Here is a 20,813-nt window from a genome sequence, read left to right as displayed (position 1 = left end):
CCAACGCCCCTCCCCCAAGTCCCTCCTCCCTACCTTTTATCTTAGCCTGCTTGGCACACCCCCCCCTCATTCCTGAAGAAGGGCTTATGCCCGAAACATCGATTCTCCTTCTCCTTGGATGCTGCCTGACCTGCTGCGCTTTTCCAGCAACACATTTTAAGCTCTGATCTCCAGCATCTGCAGTCCTCACTTTCTCCTAAAAAAAAGCACCTGGATGAAACACACACAAACACTGGGAGAATATGCAAATTCCACAATCTTCAATCCAATTTATTTTTCATTAACTGCTTCTATACTAATACAAACTTCTTTTAGTTTTCATTCGTTGTGTCACATATTTGGGAAATTTTCTGTACCTTCATCTGTGATTCCACGCCAGAGACAGAACAGTGATATAGTTCAAAGTTAGAATAGTGTGTGACATGGAGGGGAATGAATTAGAATAATTGGGACATAACATATTGGTTAGTTATCTATCTGACCAGTATTCCTAGTGTTTTTGCATACATGCACAAGAGGTAGGCAACTTGGAGCATTGTAGGAAGTTTGAACGCAAGGATTAAGTACCCAGTAAACTAGAAAAGAAATTACCCTTTCCAATATTCTGGAATTATATTTTTGCAACAGGTTAACATCACCAGAAGCCTAGTCTCTAGAGGCGTATACCAAGCCACCTAAAAATTAGTGTATGTGTACTACCCGCCAAACTGATTAGCAGTTGAAGATTTAGAATCCAGGTGTATAGGGAAAAAAAACTTGCATAACTAAACAGGTTTGTCAGAAGTAAAGAAGCAGCATAATGGATAATGCGATATAGAGCCCAACTTATAGCACAAATGTAGATGGGAACTTCCTATGGCACTTCATTCTACATATAAACCACCCTCTGTGTGGAAAAAGCTGCACCTCGGATGCCTTTTAAAATGATAGCACTGACAAGGTGACAATATCCACAACTGAAGCAGACTTGGGACAAGTTCGGTTAAGATATCTGGTTGGAATGGACAAGTTGGATTAAAGGGTCTGTTTCCATGCTGTACATGTCTATGACTCCATGACTCATGGTCCAGCGGCAGCCTGGCGTAGTAGTGGAGCCAGGGACTCTTGAGTTCAGTGGCATCACCAAAGTGGACCAAGCGGTGAAGAGATGGTGGGTGCAGTGGATGCCTCCCCTGAGGTTAGGTGCTGGCATGGACTGGGTCAGAGAGAGTCAAACTGTGAACTTTTCATATGTTTATTTTTCTAATTTATTCCTATGGTCTCTAATGCTGGACTATTTATTTCTTTATTTATTTATATTTCTAATTTTTGTTTGTTTCTTATGCATTTGATTTTAAGATGTGATCTTCTGCCCATAGTGTTCAGGGATGTGTAGGTTAGGTGCATTAGTCAGGGGTAAATATCAGGTAGGGTAGGGGAATGGGTCTGGGTGGGTTACTCATTGGAGGGTTGCTGTGGACTTGTTGGGCAGAAGGGCCTGTTTCCACACTGTAGGGATTCTATGAGGCCTTGCTGAAGTCCATTTAGACAACATCTATCACTCTCCCCTCATCTATTTTCTTGCTCATATCCCAAAAAAACTTGATTAAGTTTGAGAGATGCAATTTCCCAAGAAGTTGTTGCTTCTCCAAATCCATGTAGATCTGTCTCTCCGATTCCCTCTGATAATTTACCCACCGCTGATGTCAGACTCACTGGTCTTCCGCATATGATTCGTACTTTTGAGAATAAAATGAAACCAGACTGAAAACTGCAAAATGTACACATGTGCGACCTGAAATAAATAATGCTGTTTGTTATTCAGTGATTCTGTCTCAGTCTGAAATTGTTACTAGGTCCAGATGAAGATTTGCTATATGCAGCTCAAACCCCTTTGTTTTCAGGGACTCAAAACAATGGAACTTAAATTCTTCTCTGCTAAGTCTCTCCCTTTATAAATTTTAGCCTTTCAAACAACAGACATGTCTGATCACTTTGCAGCTTTGAAGAAAGTGCTGAGAATTGGGCAATAAAAATCTTAATTCTTGTAATCAAATAGTTTTGTTCCATATTTAACTGAAATTTACTACTTAAAATTAAAATTTTATGCAGGCTTAAGCATGGATATACAAAGTGGTGAGCAGTTTTATTTTACTCATTCGCAGGATGAGGGTGTTGCTGGATGACCAGCATTTATTGCCCATACCAGAGGGCAGTTAAGAATCAACCACATTGCTGTGGGTCTGGAGTCACATATAGGCCAGACCAGATAAGGACAGCAGTTTCCTTCCCTAAAAGACATGAGTGAACCAATTGGGTTCTTCCAACAATCGACGATGGATTCCTGGTCATCACAGACTCTTGATTCAAGATATTTATTGAATTCAAATTCCACCATCTATCGTGACAGGATTCGAACCCTGGTCTCCAGAACATTCTCTGGGTTAAGAGTTCAGTGATTAAGCCACTCAGCCATTGCCTCCCTGTTTAAGTTAATAAATTAAGGAAACTAATTTAAGCTGGTTTTCTGCACATAGAGCTGAGCTAACTCGGCAAATCAACCCAGACAGGGTATTTGTGGTGCTGTGGGTAGTGTCCTACTTTTGAGCCCGGGGGCTCAGGTTCAAGTCCCACTTGCTCCAGGGATCTGTCATAACATCTCTGAACTGGTTGATTAGAAAATACCTATAAACTCAGTGCCCCACTGCAACTAAATGCGATAGAGTTGGGCAAGCAAGGGGAAAAAGGTGCTCCAACAGCAAGAAATGCTGGAGATCACAGCAGGTCTGACAGCATCCATGGAGAAAGAGCAAGATGACATTTCAGGTCGAGTTGACTCTTCATCAAAGTTGAAGTGAAGTCTGGAGGAGACAGCAATTAGGCTGTAGTTTGGTAGGTGAGGTTGGAGGTGGTGTGGAGGTCGTGTGTGTGGGGTGCTGGTGCAGAAAAGATATTGATAGTTCTGATTAAGTGATCAGAATGTGAGAATAGCAGAACAATAATGTCTCCTGTCAGACTTGAAAGGACAGTAACTGGGATGGGGAAGGGAGGACATGGTAACAAGCTAAGAGAAACAAAAGAAATACACGGTAGTTCACAATTAAATGGTGTTGAACTTGATATCAAGTCCAGAAGGCTATGAAGTGTCTATCCTGAAGATGATTCACTTGAACACTGCAACATGCCAAGAACAGACACGTGGGTATACAAGCAGGACACTGTGTTAAAATGACTTGTCTGTCACCCTGCAATGACCACAGTACATTGCTAAAAAGGAAACTTTTGAGGACGGAAGAATCAAGATCTGCCAATTAGTGTATTATACAATAACCTGCACATCCACCAATATCATTTATTGTATCCGTTGCTCCCGATGCGGTCTCCTCTACATCGGGGGGACTGGACGCCTCCTAGCAGAGCGCTTTAGGGAACATCTCCGGGACACCCCACCGCCTCGTGGCCCAACATTTCAACTCCCCCTCCCACTCTGCCGAGCACATGGAGGTCCTGGGCCTCCTTCACCGCCGCTCCCTCACCACCAGGCGCCTGGAGGAAGAACGCCTCATCTTCCACCTTGGAACACTTCAACCCCATGGCATCAATGTGGACTTCAACAGTTTCCTCATTTCCCCTTCCCCACCTCACCCTAGTTCCAAACTACCAGCTCAGCACTGTCCCCATGACTTGTACTACCTGCCTATCTTCTTTTCCACCTATCCACTCCACCCTCCTCCCTGACCTATCACCTTCATCCCCTCCCCCACTTACCTATTGTACTCTATGCTACTTTCTCCCCACCCCCACCCTCCTCTAGCTTATCTCTCCACGCTTAAGGCTCTCTGCCTTTATTCCTGATGAAGGGCTTTTGCCCGAAACGTCGATTTTACTGCTCCTCGGATGCTGCCTGAAGTGCTGTGCTCTTCCAGCACCACTAATCCAGAATACTATACAATACTGCCAAGTCTATTATGAGGACAAATTAAAATAAGTCAAGAAATGAAAATATGGAGTCTGTGGAAAGCTAACATGCAACTTAACCAGTCTTCTAAACTTCAAAGCATTGCAAGGGTTAAATCAGTGATCCAGCATTTTTTTGTTCAGCAAACACTGGTAATAGATCAGATTAGATTCCCTACAGTGTGGAAACAGTGTGGAAACAGCCCAACAAGTCCACACTGACTCTCTGAAGAGTAACCCACCCCCTTCTGACTAATGCACCTAACAACTATGGACAATGTAGCATGGCCATTTCACCTGATCTGCACGTCTTTGGAATGTGCGTGGAAACCGGAGCACCCGGAGAAAACCCACGCAGACACTGGGAGAATGTACAAACTCCACACACAGTCGCACAAGGCTGGAATAGAACCTGGGACCCTGGTGCTGTGAGGCAGCAGTGCTAACCACTCAGCCACCAGTTAGACTTAGAATCGCTACAGTGTGGAAACAGGCCCATCAGCCCAATATGTCCACACCAACCCTCCGAGCAATAACCCACCTAGACCCAGTCCTCTACCCTATATTTGCCCTTGACTACTTCACCTAACCTACACTTCCCTGAACATTATGGACAATTTAGCTAGGCCAATTCACCTAACCTCATCTTTGGATTGTGGGACGAAACCAGAACACCCGGAGGAAACCCACTCAGACACGGAGAATGTACAAATGCCACGCAGAAAATTGCTTGAGGCTGGAACGAACCTGGGTTCCTGGCGCTGAAAGGTAGCAGGGCTAACCACTGAGCCACCGTGCCGCCCGATATTCTGTCTCAAGCATAGGTCTTTTTTCTAGGATGGAGGAGTCTAAAACTAGATTTCTTAGATTTAAGGTGAAAGGGAAAAGATTTTAAAAGCATCTGAGCAGTAACTTTTTCGCAGAGAAGATGGTGCATGTTGGAACAAGCTGCCAGAGGAAGAGGTGGAGATAGGTACAATTACAAAATTTAAAAGACATCTGGATGGATGTATCAACAGAAAGGGTTTAGAGGCATATGTTCCAAATGCTGACAAATGGGACTAGATCAGTATTAGACGTCTGGTCAGTGTGGACGAGTTGGACCAAAGTTTTTGTTTGAGCTGTATGACTTTGAGAATGTAATGTATTTACCAAGAGTCAATCACATTTCAGTAATCATGATTTGGAGATGCCGGTGTTGGACTGGGGTGTACAAAGTTAAAAATCACACAACACCAGGTTATAGTCCAACAGGTTTAATTGGAAGCACTAGCTTTCGGAACGATGCTCCTTCATCAGGTGATTGTGGAGGGCTCGATTGTAACACAGAATTTATAGCAAAAATTTGCAGTGTGATGTAACTGAAATTATACATTGAAAAATTGATTGTCTGTTAAGCCTTTCATCTGTTAGAATACAGTGATGTTTCACTTCTTTTATGTGTAAATCACAAAACCCTTTTTTTTAAGTTGCATTCTCGGGTTAGCTGTTAACAATGGTGATAGCTAGACAATGTGATGAAGGTGTTAGCCCCCTGTGTTCTCTGTCCATGACCTGATGTTTAGATTGGTTCTAATCTAATTTCAGTTACATCACACTGCAAATTTTTGCTATAAATTCTGTGTTACGATCGAGCCCTCCACAATCACCTGATGAAGGAGCGTTGCTCCGAAAGCTAGTGTGCTTCCAATTAAACCTGTTGGACTATAACCTGGTGTTGTGATTTTCAACATTTCAGTAACTTTGCTATATTAAAGTATTGGATGAATCCCTGGTCACAATTCAGCTTCACTTGGAATGTGCTTCTGTAAATAATCTCTGATCAAGTGGTAAACAAAGTTCACATAGGTAATCTTAATGAAGTATATAAGATCCTGAAGAGACTTGAAAGGGCGGATGCTCTGAGGATGGGAAGTTAGAATTAAGGTAGGGGCATAGTTAAAATAAGGGCATTCCCATCAAAGATATTTGTGCCACATAGTGAGATATTAGGGAAAAAGGCTAATGTTTGGTAACAGGCTTGATTTAAGGAATACTGTCAAGGAGGAAAGCGATATGGAAAAGCAAATAGACCTAGCACTTGCACCAGAAGTCTGAAGAGATTTATTAAAATGTCTAAAAGATTTGCCCCAAGCAACTGAAGTATGACCAGCAATGACTTAATCGAAACTAAGAATGTAGTATTAGAAAAGTGCAGGTAGCTGAGGGTTTGGGATCTACAGTAGAGTGAGGAGATAGGATGGAACAATGCCATAGGTAACTTTGGAAATTGAAGCATAACTCAACCAGAAACCAGTGTAGGTTAGCAAATGTGGGGGTGATAGATGAACAAGACTTGGTGTGAGTCAGGACATGGGTGTGTGTGTTAAAATATGAAAGTATGTTGAAGTGGTTGAAAAGCAATAAACCCACGGGAGGTGAGGAGTTTCCGCAACAGTCCTTTGAGTATAAAAGTTGGGGAAAAGTCAAGGTATGATGCTGGAAAAGCACAGCAAGTCAGGCAGCATCCGAGGAGGAGGAGAGTTGATGTTTCAGGCAAAAGCCCTTCAGGAATGTGAAAGGCTGAGAGATAAATGGGGGGAGTGGGGCTGGGGGCACAGGTGGATGCAGGTGGGAGGTAATTGTGATAGATCCGTCGGGAGAATGGAGCGGATAGGTGGGAACGAAGATGGACAGGTCAAGAGGGCAGTGCAGAGTTGGAGAGTTAGATCTGGGATGAGTTGAGGAGAGGGGAGACTTGGAAACTGGTGAAAGTTGATGTTGATGCCGTGTGTTTGGAGGGCCCCAAGGCGGATGATGAGGCATTCTTCCTCCAATTGGCGGGTGAGTTTGGTTTGGTGGTGGAGGTGGCCCAGGACTTGGGGGAGTGGGAAAGGGGAGTTCCAGTGGTTGGTCACAGGGCAGTGGGCTTTAGTGTGTGTGTCACTCAGAGAGACACAGTATCTTTTTACCTCCTTCTTCTTTATTCTGGGCCCTGGACAGAGAGAACAATTGCCATGTGCAGAGAGACATGAGTTCACAGTCTTCTCTGAAATAGCAGTTTCTTAATGAGTTTATAGTCATTTTATGGAGAGATGCATCCAGATAAAGCAACATTTCATATTGATTGGGTGACCGTTACAATCAGCGAGTATCAATAGTATAGATTAAATTATCTGGTGTTACACAATGAATGTACTTAACCTTAACTGGCTTCACATAATGAATACTTTTCACCTTGTTAAACTGACCTGACATACTGAGTGCTTTTCCACATTGTTAACTGCAAGTTCTTATCTGATCTGTGTCATGCTCAGCTGAACCTCTTTTTTCACAAAACTCAAACTTAACTTTTTCCCTACCTGCACATACCCGATATTCATTCTCATTCCCTCCTTTTATCATTACCAGATTTCATAAGACTCTGACAGTCAGTATTTAAGTAAGTTATTGATACATAGCATATGATGATTATAACAAAAATTAATAGACCGTTACAGTAATTAGAGTTTGAAGAATCCTCTGATGTGGAAAAGAGATCACCAGTAAAGTTCTTAAATTCACATGCCTTAGTGACCACACCATTCCCTCCATGTTGAGTGGAAACAAGCCAGTTCTCCGAAATCTCCTTCAGTAAAGTCCAACCTGAAACCACAATCCAGTCTGTCCTTGCACACCACTCCACGGAGAAATCTGATTTCTTTGATAAGGGCTTCACAAAACTGATGAGACTTCCATCCTTCCGGAGATGCTTTAGATGGACACATCTGAGTGTGCAGTGCAGCAGTTGCAGCTGCAGCAGCAGGCCAGGCAAACTCAGCATTCTTTGCTGTTTCTGCTCCCAATCTGTGTTAAATGTACCAAAGCCAAGTGGCTGTTGTGATGTTGGCTTGATCAGTGAACCTTCATATCCCTCAAATGATTGAAAGAGAAGGTAAAACTTACGTAGTTTAATGTCCATAGGAAGGCCACTGACAAAAGGTGTACCGACCTCCTCTTCACTGTTGTTAGCTTGTTCACTTTTTGTGCTCATGACTGGGGAGTTGATTGAATCTGTTGGATTAGGTTGTGGAGGGGCGGGTAGTGGTCCGAAGGCGTGCTTTACCTGTGAATGGAGAAACTCCAGAGACAATGTTGGCTGCTGAAAGTATCTTTGCATTTCCTCTCTCATTCCTTCCTTGCCAAGGTGGTTTACAATATGAAGACAGTCACACATTTAACTACACTATTTCAATATTCTCAGTTGTCTTGAAATCTATTATTGTGTTCACTATTTATGACATTATGGATTGTACAAAACTTGATAAACGTCTAAATTGTACTGCCTAAACAATTCACTCAAATTATAAACAACAATCAATGGTCCTAAAATCAAATCCTCAGGGGACCCCATTCAGGTTATTCAAAAATCATTTTTCTTTAACAAATTCATCCTTGGCTAATGTGAAAGCTGTCAGGAAAATTATTTCAGAAGTCTGGAACAAAGAAAACAACCAAAATGTTTCGTGTGCTCTCGCCATTTATGAGGCAGTTTCAGTTCAGATTTACATCTCAAATATTCGTGGGAAACAAATGCAGAATATATTAAAATATGTTCTCCAAATAAAGAAGTTGGAATTACAGTGGCAACTTTGGTAGAGATCAGTATTCTTTGAGTTTTCAATATGAAGGTCTTAACAATAATTAACAGAACTGAAACAGCTCAGTCTCAAGTTCTAATATTCTTTAAAATCTGAACAAAACATTAAAATTAAAATGCACTCTTTTTATGAGCACCCTGCATTTAAAATACCGCAGCAAAGAATTTTTAATACCATACTCTCATCTGGCTAAAGCACGACCATAGACCCAAGTTTTCTTTAAACTGGCATTGTAGAATTTCAAACAAATCAGGGGCTCAAGGCACTCAATCAATTTGCTTTGAAGGTTACAAGTTTCATAATTTTAAAAAGGACATAATGTTGTACAATTTCAATGTAAAAACAAAGTCTGCCCTATTACATTGCCCACAAAACACATTGAATTGAAATCCTGATTCAAACAAGGCAAAACAGTTACTTAAAGGGATTTGCTGATCCAATATTTTAACAAACCAAAATATTTAACATTAAACACTCAGAGCATGGGCATAATTTACATTGAAACTGCCTTTTCTGACCCAAGTATTAGTACAACCTTAATTTCAGCATTTCTCTTTTTTTGCATCTTCTCGATGAAATGACACTTCTAAAAAGAGCGCGGCCTCGCAGCAGACCACATGGCGCCGCAGTCTATGACACTCAGTCAAGCCACAATACAAATACCCGGACAAAGCTTCCCCGGCAGTCAATGCACTTTATTGTCTGGATCTGAGCAGACCGGGTCCACTTTCTCTTCCTTTTCCCAGTGATGTCATGTTGTCCTAAATGTACTTCTAAGGAGAGGTGTGAGGGATAAAGAAGATAAGTTTAAGAAGCATCAAATTTTGTTTTGATATTTTTCTTTGAAGTTCCTGGTTTCTGACTTTTTCAGCCTCTTTTCATTTGGGGGACTTTAACTCACTTTTTTCAGGGGTCTTTAACCTCCAAATTCCCAGTAACTTATGGTTCAGAAAGCAAACTCATTGGCATGCAAGTGCATAGGTTACCTCAGAGATCCTGTCATCAGAGTCCTAGGGGACGAGGGGTCGACTGAGTGGTAAGTTAAGCTCAAGGTAACTCTTGCACCCATCTATCTCTCACAACCGGCACTCAGGCGATCACTTATTCAGTCCACATGGAAGCTCCATGAATGTTGGAATCCCACTTCTGCCACCAAATGTCACGTCCTTTTACTCCTGAGGTTCTTACACACTTGATGCAACTGCAGCACACCAACTTTTGTGAACAAGCAACCAAAGTTATTAAACACAGTATAGTACAGGCTTTCTGGAGGAACCTTTAACACACACCTCGCAGAGCTTACGGGGTCATGGCAAAAAGCTCTTTCTGAACAAAGGAAACACTTAATGTTTATTAAAGCTTGTACAAGCAGGGTGACACTCTTTTCCCCTTGCAGGCATGTGAGGTTGAGTCAAAGTGAGGCACTTAAAAAGAAAGCACATCCCCTTTTTACAGGTCAGTTGGCCTACAGATGCTCTGGCCGCTCCCCCACACTCGCATGCCAGTCAAGACAACCCCTGTCACTCAGTCACATGTTACCCCAGATACAGTGGCAGAATAAAGATGAAGGAGGTAAAGCTAGATTGTATTTCTGAGCGTTTTGCTTCGACTGAGGCGGGAACGAAAAGTCTGCTTCCATGCTTTATGACTCTGACTGTATAAATTGAGGCAGGGATTGAGTTCATCTGTTGCCAGTATTATAATCCTAGCTTGTGCTATTACTGGACAGGTCGAATCCCGGACTGAAATCTGGTTTGATAGATTATAATTTTGTTTTGTTTTGGTTTTAATGGCATGATCTCTCACTGAAACAATAAACATGCAATGTTGCAATTTTGATTTTCACTGTAAAACAAGTTTATTTCACAAAATAAAACCGATTCAACCCAAACTACATGTATACATAACAAAAGTATTTCTGAACAGTACCGAAAAGCACCATTGTACCTTTGTCGAATGCCTCAATATGTTTAATTTCACTGTGTCTACAACTCCCACTTTGGAAAGTCTAATTGCCTATCTCTGGAGCTCTCCTATGCCTGCCTTTAAACGTTCTTTGTTTCAGATAACCTCTTCAGAGTTTTATTCAGTCATAGTCCTTGTCTGCAGTATTATTAAACTTCATGCTCGAAGGTAGTCTTTTTTTCACTATCTTTTCCCTTTTCATGATCACTGTTATACACATCCATTTTCATTCAAGAACTTACGTGGAGCTGCCTCCAGCTGAAACTGTAAAAAGCCGTTAATTTCAAGTTGTGGGTGTTTTTCCTGATCTGTAAAAGAATTACTCCAATAATTTCCAAAAGAAATTCTGATCCGTTCTTTCCGTTGGCTGTCATAAGTTATCCTAATGTAGATAAAAACCCATTTGTTCTGAAATCTACCTCTCTATTGGGTCATTGTAAAAGAAATTATAATGGCTGTAGAAATACTTACGAGTCAACTATTAAACCTTTCAGATGCAGAAAAATCCATGTGCCACTAATTCAAAATTAAAACGTAATAAATTATGTTAGTGTATGTAAATACATAGATTTGATGGACTTGATGAGCTAGACAACTTCTTTTGCAGCAGAGCTGAAGAAAATTGCTTTATTGGAGTAAGTTTCTGTTCATCTCGTATCGGAAGGATGTTGTGAAACTTGAAAGGGTTCAGAACAGATTTACAAGGATGTTGCCAGGCTGAATTAAAGGAACAGCATAAGAAGGGAGAGAACCATTAATTATGTGAAATACCGTGGGAACGAGAAGATGATGTTGGATGGTTAGTCATTTGAGAATTGGGTCAAGAGAACAGAATGAGACTTTGAAATCTAAAAGGATATGAGGGGAGATGGGAAAAAACTACAGAAAGATGCAAGTTCTAGGTTTAGCTGGGAGGAACCTTTGGAGGGACATTTTGCCTGATGGGCTAGGGTGAGGGAAGGGAGTGATAGTGGCAGCTGATTTAATCCTAATAAAATTGAGAGCTGGGGGTTAAAAATAGTGTGGATATGATGGGAACACATTTTAGGATAGTTTTATTTTATTTGTTTACAGATCATGAGGGGTCATGTGATACGCAGAATTTTTTATCCATTTCCAATTGCTCCTTGAGAAGATGGGCTCCTGCTTTGAATTGCCGCAGTCCATAGCAGTGTTGGAACACTCATGGTGCCATTAGCATGGCAAATCCAAGATTTTGACAGTGAACAAATGGCAATATAGTTCACGCAGAATGGTGTGTGACTTGAATGTGAACTTGCAGGCGATGGTGTTCCTGTGCATCCACTGCCATTGCCCTTTTAGATGATATAGAATGACAGTTTGGAATGTACAGTCAAAGGAGCCTTGGTGAGTTGTTGCAGTCCACCTTGTAGATGATGTACATGACTGCCCTTGTGCATCAGTGGTCGAAGCAGTAAATTTTGAAGAATAGGCTGGGCGCATTGTCGGCATGACCGACATGAGACTCCCCAAGCAGGTGCTGTGCACTAGCTTCAAAACAGCAAGTCCTAGGTAGACAGAGGAAGCACATCAGTGAATTAAGGCCTCACTGACAAAATGTAGCACAGATGTCTGGGAATTGTTGACCCAAGACTGTCCAAAGTGGAGGAGGAACACCTGGGAAGGCAGTGAATGCTTTGTGACTTGCTGTGGGTTGGTGGGGGAGAAAGCAGAAGCCAGACAAAAACAAAAAAAGAGCTCACAGCCACACCAGTGCCCCATCCATGTCTTCCCGTGACCACCTTCTACCCTGCAAATGCTGTATCGGTCTGTGCAGCCACCTACAGACTCACCCCGAGAGTGAGAGAGAGTCATCCTCATCTGCAAGGGACCACCAATGATGATGAGTATTTTATCACTGTTCTGGTTTGCTGGACAGGCACTGGGGAGTAAGGAGGTGAGTTACTTGTTGCAGAGTAATTGAAACATGCATCGTGTGACTCTGGGCTAATCGCATTAGCAATGAGACTGTGACAGATGTATTCCTGAAATGAGTACAAGATTTGTTTTGTTTAAGATCTGTAAGCTGAGGAACCACCTAGGGAACAAACTATCTCAGATTTGGTGTTGCTCAATGAGAAGGGGTTAATTAATAATTTTGTTGTGTTGAATCCTTTAGGGAAGAGTGACCATCACCAATCAGAACTTTTCATTGATTGGATGGTTTATTTTAATATATAATGAATGAGGCAACAAAAGACTTTGAGATTTCCAAAGTTTTTTAAAATAAATCTATAGTTTAGCACAAACACCAGGGTGTCTTGCACGCAAAAAGCAGGAAAAATCCAACCCAGCCAGTTACCACTCCATCAGTCTACTCTTGATCTTCAGTAAAGTGATGGAAGGAGTTACCAGCAGTGCTATCAAGCAACACCTGCTCAGCAATAATCTGCTCAGTAATGCCCAGTTTGTGTTCTGCCAGGGCTACTCAGCTCCTGACCTCATTACAGCCTTGGTTCAAACATGGACAAAAGAGTTAAATACGAAAAGTGAGGTGAGAATGACAGCCCTTTACACCATGGCCACATTCAACCAAACGTGGCATCAAGGAGCCCTAGTAAAACTGGAATCAATGGGAATCACTGGACAAACTATTGACTGGGTGGAGCCATATCTGGCACATAGGAAGATGGTTGTAGTTAGTAGAGGCAGTCACCTCAGCTATAAGACATCTCTGCAGGAGCTTCTCCAGGTAGTATCCTAGGCCCAACCATCTTCACCGGCTTCATCAATGACCTTTCCTTCATCATAAGGTCAAAAGTAGGGATATTCGCTGATCATCGCTTAATATTCAGCACCATTTATGACTCAGATACTAAGCAGTGCATTTTCAAATGCAACAAGATCAGGACAATATTCAGGCTTTGGTGACATTCATCGTGCACAAATGCCAGGCAATGACTATTTCCAGTAGGAGATAATCTCTATTGTGTTAGCACCCCCAAATATTTAAGGGTGTTGTCATTTATATTTGCAAATTTTGAGAAGTTATGTAGCTCAGGTTGAGGTTCTGGATGTAAGTTTGCTCACTGAGCTGGAAGGTTCATTTTCAGATGTTTTGTCACCATACTAGGTAACACCAGGGAGCCTCTGGATGAAGCACTGGTGGCATGGCCTGCTTTCTTATTTGTGTTTAGGTTTCCTTAGGTTGGTGATGTCATTTCCTGTGGTGGCATCATTTCCTATGGTGATGTCATTTCCTGTTTCCTCAGGGGATGATAAATGGGATCCAAGTCAATGTGTTTGTTGATAGTTTGGTTGGAATACCATCCTTCTAGGAATTCTTGTACGTGTCTGTTTGGCTTGTCCTAAGATGGATGTCTGATCCCAGTTGAAGTAGTGTCCTTCCTCATCTGGATGTGGAGATTACATGAGGATCAGTAGTCGGCACAACATCGTGGGCTGAAGGGCCTGTTCTGTGCTGTATTGTTCTATGTTCTATGTCTATATTCTATGCTAGTGAGAGTGGGTCATGTCTTTTTGTGGCTAGTTGATCATGTATATGAACATTCATATGTTGTTTATATGACTGGTCTAGTTCAGTTAAAATTTCCAGATTGTACTTGGGCGATCAATTGAAATTAGGATCTTTAATGAGAAATGGCAGTGCTTGAGGGAAGGCCTGTAGATGTTATACACATGGACTTCAGTAAGACGTTTGATAACGTCCCCATGGTAGGCTGATGGAGAAAGTGAAGTCACATGGGGTCCAAGGTGTACTAGCTAGATGGATAGAGAATTAGCTGGTCAGCAGGAGACAGTAAGTAGTAGTGGAAGGGAGTTTCTCAAAATGGAGAACTGTGACCAGTGGTGTTCCATAGGGATCTGTGTTGGGACCAATGTTGATTTTGATGTACGTAAATGATCTGGAGGATTAATATTATTTTAATTAGAAAGACTGAGGTTGAGGGGGACCCCTGATAGGGGTCTACCAAATTATGACGTATAGACAAGATGGATAGCAAGAAACCTTTTCCCCCAGAGTTGGGGACTCGATTGCTTGGGGTCACTAGTTTAGGGTGAGAGGTGGAAAGTTTAGGGGAGATATGCATGGAAAGGTGGTGGATGCCTGGAATGCGTTGCCAACAGAGGTGGTAGAGGGAAGCATGATATCGTCACTTAAGATGTATCTAGACAGATACATAAATGGGCAGGGAGCAGAGGGTGCAGATCCTTAGAAAATATCCGACAAGAATGAAGGACCTGTTCCTGTGCTATAATTGTTTTTGATGGAACAATGAGATGCTCAGAGCAAAGAAATGACAACTGGTGGTTGGATAAAAATATGACTGACTTCAGGGCAGGCGGATTGGTAAGGCTTGGTAATGTACTTGTTGATATTTTGGTCAGGCTTTCAACAAAGTCCCTCATGGTAGGCTCATCCAGAAGATTAAGATGCATAGGATCCATGGTGACTTAGCTGCATGAATTCAGAATTGGCTTGCCCATGCAAGACAGAGGGTAGTGCTGGAAGGTTGTTTTTCAGGCTGGAGGTCCGTCACTAGTGGCATTCCACAGGGATCTGTACTTGGACTTCTGCTGTTTGTGACGTATATAACTAACTGACTTGGGTGAAAATGTAGATAAGTGGGTTAGTAAGTTTGCAGACGGTACTGTGTGGACTTTGCACGTTCTCCCTGTGTCTGAGTTTCCACTGGGTACTCCGGTTTCCTCCCACAGTCCAAAGATGTGCAGGTTAGGTGAATTGGCCATGCTAAACTGCCCATAGTGTTCAGGGATGTGTAGGTTAGGGGTGATATAGAATTATAGTTAGGGGGATGGGTCTGGGTGTGCGAATGTGTATTGGGTATGAGCAGGTAGGGAAAGAGTTAAGTTCTGAGTTTTATGAAACAAGAGGTTCAGTTGAGCATGACTCACATCAGGTAAGAACTTGTAGTTGACAGTGGGGTGCTGGAGGCAAAGGTAATGGGTTAACAAGGTGGAAAAGCATTAATTACGTTGAACTATTTAACCATATTGGAAACATTCAGTATGAATATTGCCTTATCTGGATGCTCTTCCCTGTAAAATGACGATATAATTCTTTAAGAAACTGCTGTTTGAGAGAGAAGACAGAGAACTCATATTTTGTGTACATGGGCAATCGTTCTCTTTCTGTACAGGGCCTGGAATAAAGATGGAGTAGGTAAAACTATACTGAGTTGAAGCAAAATGCTCAGAGACAGAGGGGTGAAACGGGACAACAGGTCGGTGTGGATTTGTTGGACCACATGGCCTGTTTCCACACTGTAGGAATACACAGCTCGGTGGAGTTGTGATTTGTGTAGAAGGTGTTCAAAGGATACAACGGAATGTAGACCAGTTGCAGATATGGGCGGAGAAATGGCGGTTTAACCCAGGTAAGTGAGAGATGCAGCACCTAGGGAGAGCAAATGTAAGGGGAAAAGTATACAGTCAATGGCAGGACTCTGCACATCAATGCTGTTCAGAGCAATCTTGGGGTTCAAGTCTTAGCTTTCTGAAAGTGGCCACAGAAGTAGATGGGGTGACAAAGAAGGTGTATGACATGCTTGCCCTTATTCGTCAGCAAATTGAATAAGAATCAGAAGCCATGTTGCAGCTTTATAAGACTTTGGTTAGGTCACATCTAGAGTATTGCATTCAGTTCTTGTTGCCGTGTTGCAAGAAGAATATGGAGGCTTTGGAGAGGGCGCAGAAAAGGTTTACCACGATACTGCCTCAACGAGAGCAAAGAGGAGAAGCTCAACAAAACGAGGTTTGTTTTCTCTGGAGCGGCGGGGCTGAGGGGAGACTCGATAGCATTCTGTAAAATTGTGAAATACATAGATATGCTCAGAATCTTTTCCCAGAGTTAAAACGTTCAAAACTAGTGGGCATGCATGTAAGGTGAGAGAGGGGAAATGATCAAAGGAGATGTGAGGGGGAAATCTTTTTACACAGAGGAATGTGCTGCCAGGGGTAGTGGCGAAGGCAGATACAATAGAGATATTTAAGAGACTTTTAGGTAAGTACATGAATGTGCAAGGAACAGGGGGATGTGGACCAAGGCAGGCGAAGGGATTTAATTTGATGTCACATTCGACGCAACGTCATGGGCTGAAGGACCCGTTCCTGTGCTCTACAGTTCTATGTTCTGTATATTTTGACATTAGAAGCTGTTTGATATATTTGTGTAAATATTGGAAAGTTGTATTCTGAGATGATAGTAATTGAATCGAATGGGAGATCGTAAAGTTTTGCTTCTGAATTAATACTCTATACCAGTGATTCTCACCCTTTTCTTTGGCCGCTGTCCCAAGGAGCTCTTCTCTGGTTCCATGGCCCTTCTTTCAAACAGGGATACAACGTGCACAGATAGACAGAAAATCATTTACTATTAAACACCAAGAAAATTTGTATGTTCTGACACACTGGACAAAACTTAAAAAAGACTGTGTGAAATTAAACATCTATCAGGCCAAATGCGATTCTTGAACTTGCTCATGCAGTTCAAACACACAGGCAAAGATGGGTTTTGCGGGGATGTGATGAAACTATACAATAAGTATTCCACTGAATGCTGCAGACGTTTTTTTTTGCCAAGGAACTCGTGGATAGAATTATTTCTGAAAATAGTAAAAATACTAATGAGGCACTTCTTGCAAGGAAAATAATGAACAAATGAACTCTGATTTTTACAAAAAAGGCCTATCAAGCCTCACTGATCTTTGGATAATGAAGTATGGCGATAATAGATGCGAGAACACTTGATTGAACATGTTGACCCGGTGCAGTCTGATTCGCAACTGACTCTGAAGTGAGGGTGTGGCACGAGCATAAGCAATTAACTTACCAGGTGCACCGAATTCAAACTGTGTTGGAAAGCTATTACAAATTGGAGGGAACTATTGACTCCAATGAAGGTTGTTGCTTAGGTGTTTTGTCAGTTCAGTCACTATGGCCCCCATCAGCCCTTGGGACTCCTCTTCTCTCAGTTTTCAGTCTGTGGCCCCTTTCAAATGTGCCAGGACCCCTAAGGGGGCCATATTTTGCAAATGCCATCCCTAAAGGACCTTCCTTTGAAAGTGGTTAGTTTACCTTCCACCACTGGATGGCACTTTTATGAGGAATTTTATTTTTCAAAATTTCCTGCAGTGTTTACTCAAAATGTCCACTGAGTAATTTAATATTTGTTGAATTGTACAATCTATTTGTTTAATTAGTCTACAGTACAGCTGAACAGTTGGTAAGTGTAATCTTCTGATTTTATTTCTTTCAGTATGCAGATAAAGAGGAAGTAGTCTTATGGATGAACACTGTTGGACCCTACCATAATCGACAAGAAACATACAAGTACTTTTCCCTACCTTTTTGTGCAGGGAAAAAAAAGACTATTAACCATTACCATGAAACATTAGGAGAAGCTCTACAAGGAGTAGAGCTGGAATTCAGTGGTCTTGATATTAAATTTAAAGGTAAAACTATGAACTCGCTCCTCTTTAACATCATGTATGCTGGTAAGATACTAGCTATATTGTTTATGACACGAAGAGTGTGTGATTATGTACTTAATCATGATACTGGAATGTTCTGGGTGAGGCTGAAACCCACGGAGGATTCATGAATAAGTTGTAGTTCTGTATCTCACCTTGCCAAATGGGTGGAGGAAATACCAGTAATAGAAGGCCTCATAACTGATGGAATTCTGAGTACAGTCACACCAATCAGGAGGAGGAATGGTTGACAATTTGTGTTTTCAGGGTACAGGCTTGTGACCAGGAACCCATTATCAGCTAAGTCTTTCACATTATTAATTCACTGACCTTTTACACGTCTCTTAGCATAGTAAGCATCTCTTTTAAACCTCTCAGTTGCATCACTATGTCTGTAGCTTTTCTGGTGTGGAGGATTCAGCATTCTCAAATGTTTGTGAAGAATTGTCTTGGTGTAAAAATCTTCCTCCACTCTCCTAACCTTCTACTTCAACTTTACATCTACTTTCCCTAGTTATTCACCCCTCTACTAATGGAAAAAAGTGCCTTCCTATCCAACCTGTCCATGCTCCTCAATCTTATGCACTTTTATCAGGTCCCTCTCAGCCTTTGCTGCTCCAAGGGAAACATCCTCAGATTATCTAACAGTTCCGTGGATCTCAAAACCTCCAGCTCAGACATCATCCTGATAAATGTCCTCTGTACTCCCTCCAGTGTAATCACCTTCTTCTATAATGTGGTGACCAGATTTGCTCTCACTCCTCTGGTTGTGGCCCAACCAGAGTTTTTCAGTTTCAGCATAAAATCCCTACTCTTGTATTCTGTGTCTTAGCTAATAAAGGCAAATATTCCAGCTGCCTTAACCATCTTATCTACTTGCCCTGCTATTGTCAGGGATCTGTGGATATGCACCCTCAGGTCCCCTCCTGATCCTCAGGACTTGCCAAGGTTATAGCAGTAGTGTAAGCCTTTCTCTTGTTAGTTGTCCCAAGACCATTATTTCACACTTCTTAAGTTGAATTCCATTTGCTGCTCTTCAGCCCTGCTGACCAATCCATTATCTCTCTATAGCTATCCTTTTTAATATTTAATATTAATTTTTATTTATTTGCAAACTTCTTGACTGTGTCCCCGCATTTAAATCTGAATCATGAATATGCACCACAAACAGGAAGGGGCCTAGCCCAAAGTCCTGTGGAATGCCACTGGAAACTAACTACCTGTCAGAGAATTGTTCCTCTGCCATCGCCCTGTTTACTGCCCGTCAGCCAATTTTAGATCCGCCATGAATATTTTGTGACTTTTTTTTCTTACAGCTCTAATTTTTGCTCACATTCTTTGACCTTGTATTTGCTATTGCTTTGTGTTTGATATTGATTCCAGCCGTGATTGCATTCATTCAGTAATTCCTCCTTAGCGTTCCAGGGTAGTGTACTTGACTTGTAATCCACTTATTGAAAAGATTCCACTTTGACCTGCAAATTTACATCGTAATAGTTTCTTCCACCCTGCATCTGTTGCTTTATCAGTTCAAAATAACCACCTGAACATTGATTCCAAATGTCATAAAGAAACAGGATTTATGTGGTGTATTTAATTGCCTTCAAGATGATGCAAAACACTTTACACTGCTGCAGTATTTTTGAAATGTAGTCATGATAGTAATGCAGGGACCAACTGAAGCAGGAAGTTAAGGATTTAAATAATTTGTTTTTAATCCTATTGATTGTGGAATAAATATTTACCAGAATGCTGGAGATATCCCTCTGTTCACACTGAAAATAATGCAATGAGATCCTTCTATCCACCTGAGAGAGCAGGTGTGGCTTCAGCATTCACTCAAAAGACTATGCGGGATTTCTAAGTACCGAAATGGAGTGTAATCCTAAACATTTTGAGATTAATTCTTCGGAGTGCTACTTGAAAGCTAAACCATCATTTTTTTTTTCAGAAACAGGTTATTTTAAGGGGTAAGTGTGCAAATTGAGTGTGTAGAGTGAATGAGTTGCTAATGAGTATAGAATGGAAGACTCTTAATTCTTGGCAGGTAAGCTGTTGTTTCCATTTGTGGAACAGTGGGAGTGTCACTAAACTAGTAATCTAGAGACCAGGCCACTACTATGGGGACAGAAGTTCAAATCCCACCATGGCAGCTGCTAAAATTTAATTTCAATCAATTAATTTGGAATATAAAGGGATGGTAGGGTGAAGGAACTTTGGATGACAAGAGGTGTGTAACATCTAGTCAAGATTAAGAAGGAAGCTTGCTTAAGGTTGAGGATGTAAGGACCAGACAGGGCTCTAGAGGGTAGCAAGAAAGGACCTAAAGAATGGACTGAGGAGTGCTAGAAGGGGGCACAAAAAGCCTTGGCAGGTAGGATTAAGGAAAACCCCCAAGGTCTTCTAAACTTATGTGAGGAACAACTGGATTGCCAGAGTGAGGGTAGGGCCAATCGGGGATAGTGGAGGGAACTTGTGCCTGAAGTCGGAGGAGGTGGGGAGGTCCTTAATGAATACTTTACTTAGTATTCACTAGTGAGAGGGACCTTATCATTTGTGAGGACAGCGTGAAAAAGGCTGATATGCTTGAGCAGGTTGATGTTGAGGATGTGCTGCAAAGTTTGAAAAAGGTGAGGATAGATAAGTCCCCTGGGCCAGACGGGATATACCCTAGGTTACGACAGGAAGCAAGGGAAGAGATTGCTGCGGCTTTGGCAATGATCTTGGCATCATCACCGTCTACTGGAGTAGTATCAGATGATTGGAGGGTGGCAAATGTTCTTCCCTTGTTCAGGAAAGAGAATAGGAATTACAGACC

General features: G+C 41.8%; 1 protein-coding gene across 1 annotated transcript in view; it reads left to right on the top strand.

Moving 5' to 3' along the window:
• tm9sf3 (transmembrane 9 superfamily member 3) overlaps positions 1-20,813 on the top strand; it is a 153,997-nt gene that overhangs the window by 24,566 nt on the left and 108,618 nt on the right. The window contains exon 2 of the mRNA XM_043678647.1: positions 17,782-17,977. Coding sequence (XP_043534582.1) covers positions 17,782-17,977 — 196 coding nt within the window. The remainder of the gene's footprint in view (positions 1-17,781; positions 17,978-20,813) is intronic.

This window comes from Chiloscyllium plagiosum, chromosome 38, assembly GCF_004010195.1.
Source record: "Chiloscyllium plagiosum isolate BGI_BamShark_2017 chromosome 38, ASM401019v2, whole genome shotgun sequence".
In the NCBI taxonomy this organism is placed as follows: domain Eukaryota; kingdom Metazoa; phylum Chordata; class Chondrichthyes; order Orectolobiformes; family Hemiscylliidae; genus Chiloscyllium; species Chiloscyllium plagiosum.
The sequence above is the reverse complement of the archived record's forward strand: the minus strand, read 5'-3'. Positions and strand labels throughout refer to the sequence as shown.